General features: G+C 46.3%; 1 protein-coding gene across 2 annotated transcripts in view; it reads right to left on the bottom strand.

Annotated features, from left to right (window-relative positions):
* Nucleotides 1-373: 373 nt before the first annotated feature.
* The window catches only part of arvcfb (ARVCF delta catenin family member b), a 90,905-nt gene continuing 77,058 nt past the window's right edge, over nucleotides 374-14,220 (bottom strand). For both annotated transcript variants that reach the window (XM_062543081.1, XM_062543082.1), the window contains 8 exons: nucleotides 12,415-12,565; nucleotides 11,979-12,171; nucleotides 10,790-10,901; nucleotides 10,298-10,388; nucleotides 8,922-8,975; nucleotides 7,099-7,190; nucleotides 5,329-5,441; nucleotides 374-3,474 (listed from right to left, as the gene is read on the bottom strand). In XM_062543081.1, coding sequence (XP_062399065.1) covers nucleotides 5,340-5,441; nucleotides 7,099-7,190; nucleotides 8,922-8,975; nucleotides 10,298-10,388; nucleotides 10,790-10,901; nucleotides 11,979-12,171; nucleotides 12,415-12,565 — 795 coding nt within the window. In that variant the 3' untranslated portion in view covers nucleotides 374-3,474; nucleotides 5,329-5,339. The remainder of the gene's footprint in view (nucleotides 3,475-5,328; nucleotides 5,442-7,098; nucleotides 7,191-8,921; nucleotides 8,976-10,297; nucleotides 10,389-10,789; nucleotides 10,902-11,978; nucleotides 12,172-12,414; nucleotides 12,566-14,220) is intronic.

The following is a 14,220-nucleotide window of genomic DNA, read 5'->3' as shown; positions in this document are numbered from 1 at the left end:
TGTCCAAATATGCACAGTCTACTAGACTACTACTAATGTATAGGCTAGCATTAACACAAGCAGTAAAAGTGCTTTATGGTTTAGCAATATAATCCTTAAACATTAGGGCTCAGGCCAATCCTCTCATCATTTTTTTCCTGCTAATTATTCCGACTCCTCCCCCAAATGGGTTGTCGACCACCCACAGTCTGATCCCAAATATAAAGCCTACCATGGATTAAGCTACAGGATAATATGCAATGAAATACATGTCCTAAATGACTACAAATGAAACATTAAATAACACAAGAATTAAAATAAAAGATGAATTAATCATACTAAAAAGTGTGTATTACTCTTGCAAATAACAGAGAAATGAACACCAGACAGTGCATTCTTTCCAGGCATGATTTATTGAAAACACACCAAATTACTCTACAAACCTGTATTTTCATTGCTTTTTAATTTCCTCTTGGTATTAGTAAAATTAACATAATACATTCTGTCACTGTGGCATTGTTTTCGCTCTCGTAACGCTATAGCAAAGCATTAACAACTTACTCCTCTATTAAATCAAACCCTTTTTAATGTCTCTATCTTTTTGAAAGTTTATAATACATTGTAATACAAGGCAAAAACCCACCAAAGTTCTAGACTACACTGAGGACAGAGAGAGTGAATGTATGAGTGTGAGGGAAGAGAGGGAGAAGGAGGAGGAGGAAGAAGAAGAGGGGAAAGAGACAGAGACTGAAAGGAGAGAGAGAAGAGGAGGAGAACAGGAAGTGCTGACGAGCAGTGACAAAACAGGTAAACAGGACACAACAAACAGAGCATAGAAAACACATTGTTAATCTTTTTTTGACCTAACATGGAAAAAAGGTTAAGGCACGTGATCGTAACAAACACATTTGCTACCAAGCTGTACAATTACTTAACTCTGACGCCTTGAATTAGTGATATCTACAAAGGTCCTTCTATTCTGATTCTGCTCGTCTGGTCTTTGTCATATATTGTATGTCCAGCCCAACACAACTTGTGTTTTTATAAATGTACACTCTGATTAAATGCCTTAAGCAGACTTACTGTATAGATTTCTCTTGCATGTGCTGTAACTGTATGTGTTAACAAACCCAAAATCCTTTGGTTGTGTACTGCAGAAAGGCAGCCAGGAATAAAACAGAGATGAGTTAACCAGTGTAAGCACACAGGACTGAAGACCATATACATGTACAGTAACATGGGGATAGCACTCGTTTGTTTTTCTTTCAAAATTAAAAAGTTAATACACATACTGTATTTTTGTTTCATTAGAAGTCTCTGTTAACACTATGTAGAAAAACAGCAAGCTTAACAAAGTCACATCACAAAGAAAAAAAATGAAACAAAAAACGAAACTCAGACTTCAATGCAGGCACATGCCATTTGCCTAGCTGACACATGGATTGAGTTGTCCATAATGCAGAACACCCTATAGGCTGGGTGTCCACTTGAAGACTGAGGGAGAACCCCAAAAACAGAGTCGTTTGTGACGTGTACTGTTTATTTTTTCACCTCTTGTCCCTTTCTGGTGAACTCGTCTATTGTCCAGTCTCTCTTGTGGGAGAGAATGTTAAACCAAACTCAATATTGTCTCGGTTAAGATTCCTCTATCCATAACATGTTAACTGTTATCTATTACATGGGCTGGTCACCGCCATGGGTTTGTTTGCTTGTTTTTTTTTTCTGGTGAAGAAAGACTTTATATTCAACCACACCACAAAAAAACCAGTACTCAGAAAACAGAAATAACAAACATCTTTACATATTTTGTCATGCTTGCATCGTTTACGTTAAGATGCACTGACGATATCAAAGCATGTTGTTTGTACTGTGATGGCCTAAGCAAAAGTTTGCGTGACGGCAGTATAATGAGACTGACACAGCTTGTCCGTTCATCTGTCCACCCTGATTTGCCCCCTCCCCTTGCATACACCATTCATGAGTGATGAAGGGTCAAGTCCGTCCATCGTCTTGGTGAGTTTTTGGCAGCCGTGATGTCAATTCAAGAATGGATTCTTCCACTTCTTAAACGAAAGTTTAAGATTTTTTTTTTGAAAATACAAAATATAAATAGGTACTCAGCATGACTCTACATGTTTGATAAACGTAAGCAACTATTTCATCTGCTTTTTTTTTTTTTTTTTTTTACAAATATGGTGATGCTTTATCAGAAAGCACTCCCAGAATGAAATGTTATGAATTTTTACCTGACAATGTATAGACAATTTAAAGATTGTATTTTTTTTTTTTTGCCTTTTTCATCTTTTCAGATTCCAATATACATTTATAAAACCAACAAAAATATAAAATGCTTTAAAATCTACCCTTTGATTCAGACTGTTTAATTCCCCTTAGCGCTCTTCACACAAACTCTGTACAGACAAAATTTCAGTCTCTTTTTCTCCTTTTGAACATCTCATTGAAAAGCACACATGGCAATCATCCAGGATCGTGGTAATTTGTAAGGTACATGGCAATTAACCAAGATTCCTGCTAATCTGAAAACATCCTGACTCAAAAAATGTCATGCTGACTGTTTGGTTACGTACAACCCATGGCACAAAACTCACAATACAAGCAAGCTTTTTCCTGTTTTCAACTTCCGGCTGGTACCTGTGACTGTTAAATCCTCTTATTTGGATAGGGGCACTTAGGTCCCCAAACTCACTCCACGCACCAAATTATCACTTGAAGAGTGAAAAGAAACACAGTGAAATTACGTATGCAGAGTGTGTTTATGTAATGGCATTAGTCCGTATTGTTATCATACTCTTTCTTCCCAGTGCCCTTGGCATGTAACAAGAAGCTTCCAGTACCCCCCCTGAAACTCAAACCACAAAAACATTCATCAACCCTCCAACATCTACCAACACCAAGCCCCACCTCACCACAGTCCATCAAATCAGAAATCCCAAACAAGAAGGAAGAATCAAACACAAACAAAAACAAAAACAAACAGAAAAGGAACATGAAAAAAAAATTGAATGTATGCCTCGGCGCAAATCAAATCAAAACGCTGAAACGTACAAACAAAAACAAGATTAACACACAAAAAACATCAACACACACACAAAAAAATCTTCTGTCCCCCGCCCCCTTCATTCAAACACATGTCCATAATGTCTTCCCTGAATTCACCTTCATATCTCCAACGCTGCTTCTGTCAATCCATCTGAGCCATCAACACACCCATCAGTAAAGGAGAACTTCTTCTATGTCCAGTGGGAATGTAGATATGAAAAGTGTAAAGTCTTTTTCTTTTCTTTTAAAAGTATTTATGTCATATATTTTGCTGAAAAGAATGAAACATTGGCTGCTGGATGATTGTTTTTTTCCTCTTTTTCACTCTCTTTCATTTAGTCTGCTGATGAGTCAACTCCAAATCGAGGTCCATGATGTATGGCAGTGGTGGTGGTATGCGAGATCCTCTTCTAGCTGAGATGTTGTTATTTAAGCCTAGAGTATAGGCAGAGTTAGGGTAGGAACATGGAATAGTTAGTGCAAGTTTAACTTTCAATTCTAACCTTAAATCAATATGAGAAATGAACATGTGGCACACCTGTAACATGATTACCACAGGAACACGAAGAAACAATGCATTTCAGAGTAAAATCCAACACATTTATGAAATGATTATAAAATAATCATTTATCATGAACAGAATGCTGGTGAGAGAGAGAAGGTGATGACTCTAATGAGGGTGATGGCTATCAAACATGTAATGGATGTACATCTGTGGCATTCAGTACCCAGCGTAATGGTGGTTAAATGAAGCTTCTTTTGTTGTTGAAACTCATTACTGTTCTTATCAAAGTTGTGGCCCACAAAAGTTGACAAAAGGCTACATGAATTTTTCATGAGGCTGTCTGGAGTCTATTGATCTACTCCTCTGGTATACAGCAGGATAAAATTATTTAATGCAGGCAGGCAGGCCAGGAGAGTGCATTTCCATAATCTGATGGCCTCGAATGGAAATGGATTCTGCATACACAACTGAAATAACCAGTACGTGTTCCTTATGCGTTTTGTCCTATCCATATGTAAGTGTAAAATCTTCTGAAGGGCAAATTTTCAAAATCATCTGCGTGCTTCCAGATTTTACCTGGACAAAAATGCCATTTTGTTGTACACTTTTTGTCTGAGCGTGCTTGTTAAGTATCAGATGTTGGACTCATTCCACTAACAACAGTACTGTCTATTCATCAGTGACCTCCACGGAAAGAATGTAACTATGAGAAAGTAACTGGCATGTCCAGTCATCTTTACTCAAATGTTTTTTTTTTTCAAAGATCTTTGACTTTATCCTTTCTTATAAACTTTATTCTGACCACAGTGCTAAAACTAATCTGAATTACACAGAGGTATAGACACTCAAGAAACAGACACACCAAACATATGGATCTCCATCTGTCCTCTAGCACTGACAGCACTGATGCGATTTCTGACAGTGACGGACATGAATGGCGATGGCGATGGTGACGTGACATGAGGGTGAGAGTGAAGTGAAGTGAAGCGATGCGATGCTCAAGCAGGACCAATGGCCCGCAGCTAACCCAGAGTAGTTCACTAGCGCCCCGCGCCCCCCCACCCCACCATCGTCTCCACACTGCCAGACGGGAGCGACATTGGGGGCTGTTCTGCCAGCCATCTATTATTCATGAGGAGTCCTCTCTCCTCTCCTCTCCTCTCCTCTCCTCTCCTCTCCTCTCCTCTCCTCTCCTCTCCTCTCCCGCAGCCTTCCACAGAAGAAAGGTGGGGAGGCGTGGGAGGACAGATGCTGGAGAGAGAGAGAGAGAGAGAGAGAGAGAGAGAGAGAGAGAGAGAGGAACCAATGCTTTTCATTCCAACTCCCACGGGGTAGATGGCACTCAGGGGAAAAAGAGGCGGCCGGCAGCGAGCAGCAGAAGCGAATCCTCTCTACTGCCGACTTTTCAGCCCCTCACATTAGTTTGAAGTGGAGTCGGGAAGTCCAGGGAAATGGCATTACAACACATCACACGCGCTGATTTCATTAGCACAGGCGCCCAATCAAATCATGCAGTGGCTCGGTCAAAGTCGACGGTGCTACCATACTTTTAGTGTTAAGTTAGCGTCAAACTACTCTGGGTCCTGCAGAGAGCCTCAGTGAAAACAACAAGTTGTGAGTGGTGGAAGAGGTCGGGGGGAGGGATGTGACACAAGGTTAGGGATAATGAACGTGTTACAAAATTGAAAACAAACCATAATGAATCATTTTTTTTTTAAAATATGATTAAATGTGATTAAAAAAAAGAGACACAAACGAAACACACTCAAACAGGTAAGACCTACCATGCATGCATTTAGACCCAGGAGTCAACAGGCTGAGGTTTAACATCACAAGCATCCACCAGATTGACCGCGGGCCTGTTGCTCCTGATATAGTGTTTCCTATTTGTGTCATTCTGCAGCAACGGGAAGAAGGGAGTTATCAGCAAAACAAACAAAGCGAACGAACAAACAAACAAACAAACAAACAAACAAACAAACAAACAAAAACAGAGTTTAACAGAGTTAAATTCAAACATAGGGGGTTGCAGAGCCAGTGTTAGTCCTCGTGTGGAGGAAAGCCTTGGAACAGTGATATTGATATAAAAAAAAATAAAAAAAAACCAATATAAGAATAGCATGCAATAAATAAACAAAAACAAAGGCACACCGAAGGGGCACAGTGATTAAAAGCTGGCTTTCAGGCCACAGTGACGACAGGGTCTTCTACGCAGGGTGGAGCAGGACAAACCGCAAAAAGATCAGATCGCCGACAATGGCCGCGGTAAACCCTGGCTGCACCAGCCTCGAGACACACTCACGAGGGAATATCGGACTACAGCCTGAAGACATCCGCCGCGAGACTCCGCTATGGCTGAATCCTTTAACATCTCCACACTCCATGAGAGCTTCCACCAGCCCACCCCACCCCCCACCCAACAAGCCCAACCCTTACCCCCTCTGTGAGAGAGGCATCCCTGTGCACCTCTTCTTCAGGGGGATGCTACCTCAATTTGACGCCTATACAGAAAGGAGAAAATTGGTTGCTGTATCCTCTTGCCCTTCCTGCGGGCACAGAAAATACAGAGGGCAAAGCAGCTGTGGAGAGAGATAGCTGCAGGCCCCCATTAGAGGATCCCGTCTTCACTCTTTGCTTATATAGATGCGAAGCCAGTTCCCTTGCGGGTGCACTTCTTCAGAGATAGGGAGTTAACTGGCTGTGTCCCATGGCTTTCTTTTTTTTTTTTTTTAACAAACAAACGGAACATGGCATGAATTCAAGGTTCTAGTTCTATGAACAATAATTCAAGCACACAGACAGAGCTGTGGCGTGTGATATATAATGTGAAACTTTTCAAAGTTGCTTGGCAGGCTCATCACTGTTTCTTTGGACAAGGCCACACAGACAGACACACACACATCCACATCCTAACTCGCATTAAAGTGGAAACTGCCAAGATACAAATTCTCCCTGTCAAGGTCAAGAGCAAATCACTAAACCTGACGCAGAAACGGAGCAGAGTTGTAGACAATAAAGCACTTGATATGTGGTCCGTTCCCTTCAATAAACTCTGGGTCATCTACATGAGGGTGGGTGGCTGGTTTTGGTAGGGGGGGCATGGCCAGGAGTCTCTTAATCATCCCATGATTAATGACTTGCGAATCACAAAGCTTGCACTCAATTATCTCCCGCTTCAGATCTGCGGCTGGCAAATTGGTCCGTGCTAGAAGACCGTGTCGGTAGTCTCGGCACATACACACACACACACACACATGCGCACACACTGTTGCGGCTGACTGCGTGGGGGAGAAATTAAACTTCACCCTCCTCACAGCCGAGACTGACGAGACCACCGCTCTCAATGTCGAACCAATACAAAAACAAAAAAAAACACACCAAAAAAACAATTGACTGGAATGATTTTCTTTTTGTTCACGGTTTCAAAGACATTTCACAGGACGGTCATTACTATTTGAAGTGCCTCTTCAAAAGAACCCATTGCCTTTGGATGTCACGATTCAAATGGCCTTCCGTAAGGAGCCACCCCACCTTCTGTCTGTCTGTCTGCATACCTTTAAGGGTTCCCTCTCGGTGGCGTCGCCCGAGCCGTCTCCGGTCTTATACTTGCAGTCTTTATCTCTCTGGTCGATAGTGGAGTAGCCATCTGAGGGGGGAAGGAGAGGTCACGACATGAGAATCACACAGCTCCGCCACAGCAAGTGGGCGCTACACATTGATGGTTGGAGTGAGGTCCCCCAACCCCTTCAGTGTAAAACACTTTAGAAATGTAATGTGTTGTTGTTGTTGCTTATACCCAAGCTATGGACACGCCTGAAACAGAACCTGTGTGTGTGTGTGTGTGTGTGTGTGTGTGTGTGTGTGTGTGTGTGTGTGTGTGTGTGTGTGTGTGTGTGTGTGTGTGTGTGTGTGTGTGTGTGTGTGTGTGTGTGTGTGTGTTGCATGCCCCATGTTTGGGCAGGTACAACTGGGCATTGGGCTCCAGCATCAGTACTGCCTTGGCCCAATTACTGTCATTCAAGCCTCCACCAGAGGCCCAGCACACACTGGGAAACAAGAGGGCGTGACCACCGTGCCTAGCAACCATGGGCACACACACACACACACACACACAAACACATGTGCACATACTCACACACACTCACACACACTCACACACACACACAAGCACGCGCGCACACACACACACAGACAGACAGACACATGCACGGACGCACACACACACACACCCACACACAGGCAGACACACACACAGACACACACACACACACACACACACACACACACACACACACACGCCCAGCAGCGTGGGGATGCTCAGATCAGCAGAGTTGTGTCGGCACAGCCTGCTGCGCTGACCCCCATCAGGAGCCCAGCACCGCCGCGCTCCCAGACGGGGGAGAGAGCGAGGCCGCAGTGCATGCTCAGAAAGCCAAAGAGCCAAAGAGCCCTCGACAGCACCTCGCCGGCACTCCGAATCCGCTCTCTGCTCTCCCGCTAGAGCCATCGGGATGCAGGAGGCACTCGGCTGCAAGCGGCCGTGGACATCATCATCATCAGGGTTCAAGGTAGACTAGCCTTTCAGGGTAGACTAAACACAGGGCAGAATATTCGATTTCCAAAACGAGGTATCCTCCATTTCATTGAATCATTTCATAAATCACTTTTTTTTAAATTCACTTTTACTTTTTACTGATCAAACTTTTTTGATATTGCCTGATATGCACAATAAAAAGAGAAGAAAAAACATGAATTGTGAATATTCTTAGAAAGGGAGATTCAAAATCAAAATCTTCAATTACTCTCAAAATAGGGGGAAAAATTCAATCCATACACAACTGACTCTTGGACAGAACTAGGGAAAGGGACCCGAGGAGGGAGGGAGGGGTCACAGGTCTGGGATCAGATGGACTGGTGTGGAACACTGTGTCCTGTGTTGAAATGAAGAGCATGACACTCCCGGTCAGGGTGTATTAGTTCTGAGTGTGTGAGTGGCCATACTAAATCCTAAAACACCTGGTCAAAAGAGGGGTCTTGCAGACAGCATCTGAGCTCTTACACAGAAGCTCACGTAGAGTTAGAATGGCCATACAGTACCAAAAAAACAAACAAACAAAACAAAACCAAACAAGTGAGGTTAGTAAGATCACTAGATCATGTCAGCAAAAACATCATCATTCCCACAACTGCATTCAATGTGTCTGAAAGTTTCCTTCTACAGTAAGTGACTGGTTATTGCCAAGTAATGGATTATTTGGGTGAGTTGGGACTATTTTGCTCTCCGCATCTCAACAAAGAGATGAAGAGAGAGTTAAGCGCCTCGTGGGCGTGTAGCGTTTCCTTAACGGACTGCAGTCATGCAAGCGTTCCTTCTTACCTGGACCCAGCTCGTCCAGAGGAATCATATCACCACTGCCCCTTTTCTTGTTGCCTGCAAAGCATTTACACGCTGATTTGTTCCATTTTCATGGCACATGAAGAGAACATGAGACGGCTGTTTGAGCTTGAATGCAGATGCTTTCAGGCGCTAAGTATATATATATATTTATATATATTTAAATATATAGTCCGCCGTTTACAGCTGTCAGCCGCCTCCGCACTCCCTTGTAGGCAAGCTGGAAATGGGTGGGAGTGACAACTAATCACAATATATACACACACACATACACAATGTATGGCATCTGGGAGAGTGAAAATCAAATTAAAATCAAACATAAATGTCGAGTGGTGCTGTCATGCTCGAGACTCCTCTCTCGATGAGATGCTTTTATGGGCAGAAAAAAAAAAAATCTAGCAGTCAGTCGAGCCCAAAGAGTGATGTCAGCCATTGTTGGCAGACGCGTGCAAAGCTTGCATAAGAAGCTTTATGTTGTTTTTTGTTTTTTTTGTTGTTGTTGTTTTGTTTGTTTGTTTTTTTCGGCGGAGAGCTTGAATGAGCGATGTGTGCAGGTAACAGCGTGGGGTTGTTTTTGGAGGGGCACTTGAACCTACGGCCTCCGTTGCCATGCTTCTGCCTGCTGTGCCTGGGCACAAACACTCCAGAGAGCGGCGATGGGGAGCGGGGAGAGAGAGAGAGAGAGAGAGAGAGAGAGAGAGAGAGAGAGAGAGAGAGAGAGAGAGAGAGAGAGAGAGAGAGAGAGAGAGAGAGAGAGAGAGAGAGAGAGGGGGGATGCCAGGCGGCCCGGCGGAGAGATGGAGGGCAAGGGCAGAAAAGGTGGCACACACGAGCACACACACACACACACACACACACACACACACACACACACACACACACACACACACACACACACACACACACACACACACACACACACACACACACACACACACACACACACACTCATTTCAAAGAGGTGGCCATCAGGGGAGTAGAGGAAGAGTGGCAGAAGCAGCTTCCTCCGCGCAAACCCACCAGGGTGGCTCCTCAGCAATGCACTCTCCTCCTTCCCTCACCCACCACCACACCACCATACTCCCTCCTCTCCCCTCTCTCCCCACACTCCACTCCCCCGAGCCCTGACACAATCCCCCCCACCGAGACACTCAACCTGCCAAGACGGGGCTGCTGGGAGGGAGAGAGCGATAGAGAGAGAGAGAGAGAGAGAGAGAGAGAGAGAGAGAGAGAGAGAGAGAACATAGAAAGAAAGGCAGAGACAGACAGACAGAGAGACAGACAGACAGACAGACAGACAGCGGCCCCTCCAGCCCACCCAGTCGTGGCACCTCCTCCCCCCAGGTTCAGGCACTGACCTTGGTTCTTCTCCATCAGGGGCAAGGTGGTGTCGTCGTAGCCGGGCTTGCCACTCTTGGAGCCCTTGGGAGCGCCGGGCGCCGTGGGCTGCTAGGAGTGCAGAACAGAGGAGAGAGAGCGAGAGAGAAGAGAGAGAGAGAGAGAGAGAGAGAGAAGAGACAGAGAGAGAGAGAGAAGAGAGAGAGAGAGAGAAGAGACAGAGAGAGAGAGAGAAGAGAGAGAAGAGAGGCACTCAGAGGAAGGTTCAAAGCATTGATGTTCAGGGCCTGCTCCAGGCGCCAGAAACTCCACCAACACAGTTTCCAAAGTTGCCACAGAGGGCATGATGGGGAGAAAAAGTAAGACATTCTTTCATCCCATGTTTTAGCCCCGTTACATTCCCAAGCCTGACACACATACACACACACACACACACACACACAGAGCGAGAGAGAGAGATGTGAATAAGTGTGTGTCTTGCCAGAGGGGTCCGGGTCTCCAGAGATCCCTACCTGGAAGTGGGTCTTGTTCCAGCCATCCTTGGTCAGGGCGTTCCGCAGATCCTTGTAGCTCCACACCGTCTGCAGCACGTGGGAGGCAGCCTTGGTTTCCCGCGGGGACTGGCTGCAGGGGTGACCAGAGAGAGAGAGAGACAGAGACAGAGAGAGAGAGACAGAGAGAGAGAAGAGCAAAGAGAGAGAAGAACGAAGAGCAAAGAGTGCAAGAGAGAGAGAGAGAGAGAGAGAGAGAGAGACAGAGAGAAAGAAAGATGAGTGCCACAGGGCCTCATACACAAAGTATATGGCTACTCCCACTATCCCACTAGCAGCTTCTCCATCACCACTCTTAGCCAGTATAGTAGCACAATAATAGTTCACAATCTCTTGCTAAAATCAGTTCCTATGTCACCTGCAGCAGCCATCTCAACCCTCTCTACTCAAGAGTTTACACCAGGAGAGAAATGGTCCTCTTTCCGTGGACAAATCGGATATCTGTGTATATTTTTCAAAAAGCTTGAAAAAATACTGGTGCAGCAAAGCCAGACAGAAAGACGCGGGACGTGAGGCGACTGCTGAGCGGCTCTATTAAGAGGTCTGGTGCTGCTGGTGGCTGTGGGGCAGTGATTAATAATACTGGTCTAAATGAGGTCGACGGAGGAAACCAAGAGGACAGGCTGATTAAAACGGCCTCATATCCTCTGGTGGAGGCGGGCTATTAACAAGGCTGGGCTGGGCTGGGCCACCTTTAACAGGCCTAAAATGCAGCTCTGCAAAAGCACACACACACACACACACACACGCGCGCGCACACACGCACACACGTACACATGCACACACGCACACACACACACACAAAAATCACGGCCTACCCTTGACCGTGCACCGCAGTCTCATACATTTATTTAAGCGGGTTCTTTTGAAGGCGCTGTGTGAGGCCACCAGTACAAGGCTGCAGGCATACAGTACATCCCATCCATACTAATGCTAAATGCATATACTGCGTGGGTTTTTAACCCGGGCACTTCGGCAAGCTCATAAAAATGCCCTTAAGCCACCGCCACCATCCCCCCTTCTTATTTAAGGCACCCCATGATCAGCGCAATCCCAGATTTGCGGTGTGACGATAAGCTCCGGGTCGCTAAGAGAACTGGACTCCCCGGGCCGCCGTGGTGGACCCCCGGCGTGGGACACGCTACAGTACCTCGTCCTGTTGATGGCCACCAGCTTCTCTATGGCCTGCGCCGTGATGAGCGAGCGGGCGTTCTCCGAGCTGTCCGTCACGATCTCGTGGATGGTGTTGAGGATGGCCACCACCGTGTCCTCCTCCAGGTTCTTGGCTGGCCGCTGCTGACCGCTGGGCAGGTTGCTGACCAGGTCCCTCATGGCATAACTCCCTGCAAGAGGAACGAAAGAGATTACAGCTGCAAACTACAGCAAGAATAGACTCCTACCAACGATGCTCCTAAAACAGTCTCAGTAAACCAAGACATGAAATATGATGTACAGTATACAGAATATGATAGAAACAAGTATTTAACATATTTGTAATGCATTTTATAATATATAAAATGATAACGTACTAACTATTTTGATTGGCTAGACACATACTGATGGGAGGGGCTAGTGGCTGCTCTCACCTATAAGGTCCTTGTTCCGGCGGTCGATGGACAGGTTACGCAGCGCGATGGCCACGGCCCTCACTACCTTATCGGAGTCGGAGCGCAGAAGCTCCACCAGGATGGGCAGGCCCTTCTCCTTACGCACCGTGGCACGGATGTAGTTCGACCACTGCATAGAGAGAGAGAGAGAGAGAGAGAGAGAGAGAGAGAGAGAGAGAGAGAGAGAGAGAGAGAGAGGGAGAGGGAGAGAGAGAGAGGGAGAGACAGAGAGAGGGGGTTGGAGAAGGGTTTAGGTTAAACGAGGGATGAATACTCTCACTAATCTTGACTTGCTCTAATCTCTATTTTAAATAGAAAATATGAATATATTAATACTTAAAATAAATTAATAAATCAGAAAAAAAAAATCCCAGCTTGAGCTGTGGTCGAATTGCCTCAATGCTTCACCATTCCAAAAATTACTCTTCGGTAAATAATGTAATTTGTCTCTATTAAACTTCAATGGATTCTCCCCTCTTCTCTCTGGAACACAAAACATTTACATTTGACATGAAAGAGCTTCTCAGATGGGCTCGGGGGCCCTAGAGATGTAATTAAACCGCCGCAGTACCGCTCGGCCACCACCAGGGGGCAGCCGTGAGCCACCGGCCGTTTAATCCTTCTCTCAGCAGCAGTCCCCTCTCTCCTCTGCACAGGGGACAGGATGAAAAGGCATTTGCAAAAAGCCCTCAAATCCTCTTACGGACCAAAGACACAATATGTCCATCTCCCAAGCTGCTGCTGCTGCCGCCGCCGCTACCGCTGCTGCTGCTGCTGCCCGGGCTGTGATGGGGCTGGGCCTAGCGGGCGCCGGGAGCCCAGTGTGTGGCCAAGCATTCAGATCAGCCGCCGCTAAGGCCCTGTGATCTCCGAGGCGAGCGCATGTTTATGCATCGCGACGCCACGTTCAAAAAGTCGGCACCTACTGTAAGAGCACGGCACCGCAAGTGTAAGCTGTAGGGTGTGTGTGGTGTGGTGTAGTGTGGTGTGTGTGTGTGTGTGTGTGTGTGTGTGTGGTGTGGTATGGGGGGGGGGTCGAGAGCAGAGGTGGGGCGCGGAGGGGTGACGGAGCGAACGAGATGCGCGTCCGCAGGGCACCATCACCGCTGCCACCCGTTTCAAAAGAGCCTCTGCCTTCCCTGAAGACAACCCCATAATTTAGCGTAATGCTCGAGTCTGGACTTAAGCTGTCTGCCATGTAGTTTGCTCTCCGCATGCTGGGGGGATCACTGCGGTGCGGTGGAGGAGAGAAGGGGAGGGGAGCTACTTTAAGTGTTTGGACATGTGTCAGAGATAAGAGCAGGGAGATGTTATGCTTGCCGAGGGGACGTTTATGAAGACGAATGGTGGGAGCGGAGGACGTGCCTCTGGTAGCAAACAGGCCCTGGGTTGTGTCAGGACTGGAGAACCTCTTATAAGCCCTCTGCTGCTGCGGCGCGGCGAGGAACGGGGCGCCCGAGACCCACGACACAGGGAGACACGGACAGGCCCATGAGCCTCCTCCCTGGGTGGCTGTGAGGGAGTAAGGGTGTGTGTGTGGCGTGGACCTGAGAAGTCACAGAACCCATGTGCTCTGGCCATTTCTGCTTTATAAATACATAAAACCGTTTGTTCAAAGACGTGATTAAGTTGGAAGATTGATAAAAGCCATAACTATACACAGACTATACAAAGATAAGAAAAGCTAAAAAAAAAAAACAGGAGGGCGTCTGTGTGTGTGTGTGTAGTGGAGGGGGGGGGGGGGGGGGGTTACCTGACTATAATGCCCCCCTGTGTGGTGTGAGA

The sequence above is a fragment of the Sardina pilchardus genome, chromosome 8, assembly GCF_963854185.1.
Source record: "Sardina pilchardus chromosome 8, fSarPil1.1, whole genome shotgun sequence".
In the NCBI taxonomy this organism is placed as follows: domain Eukaryota; kingdom Metazoa; phylum Chordata; class Actinopteri; order Clupeiformes; family Clupeidae; genus Sardina; species Sardina pilchardus.
Note: the sequence above shows the minus strand (reverse complement) of the source record. Positions and strands in the feature narration are given on the sequence as shown.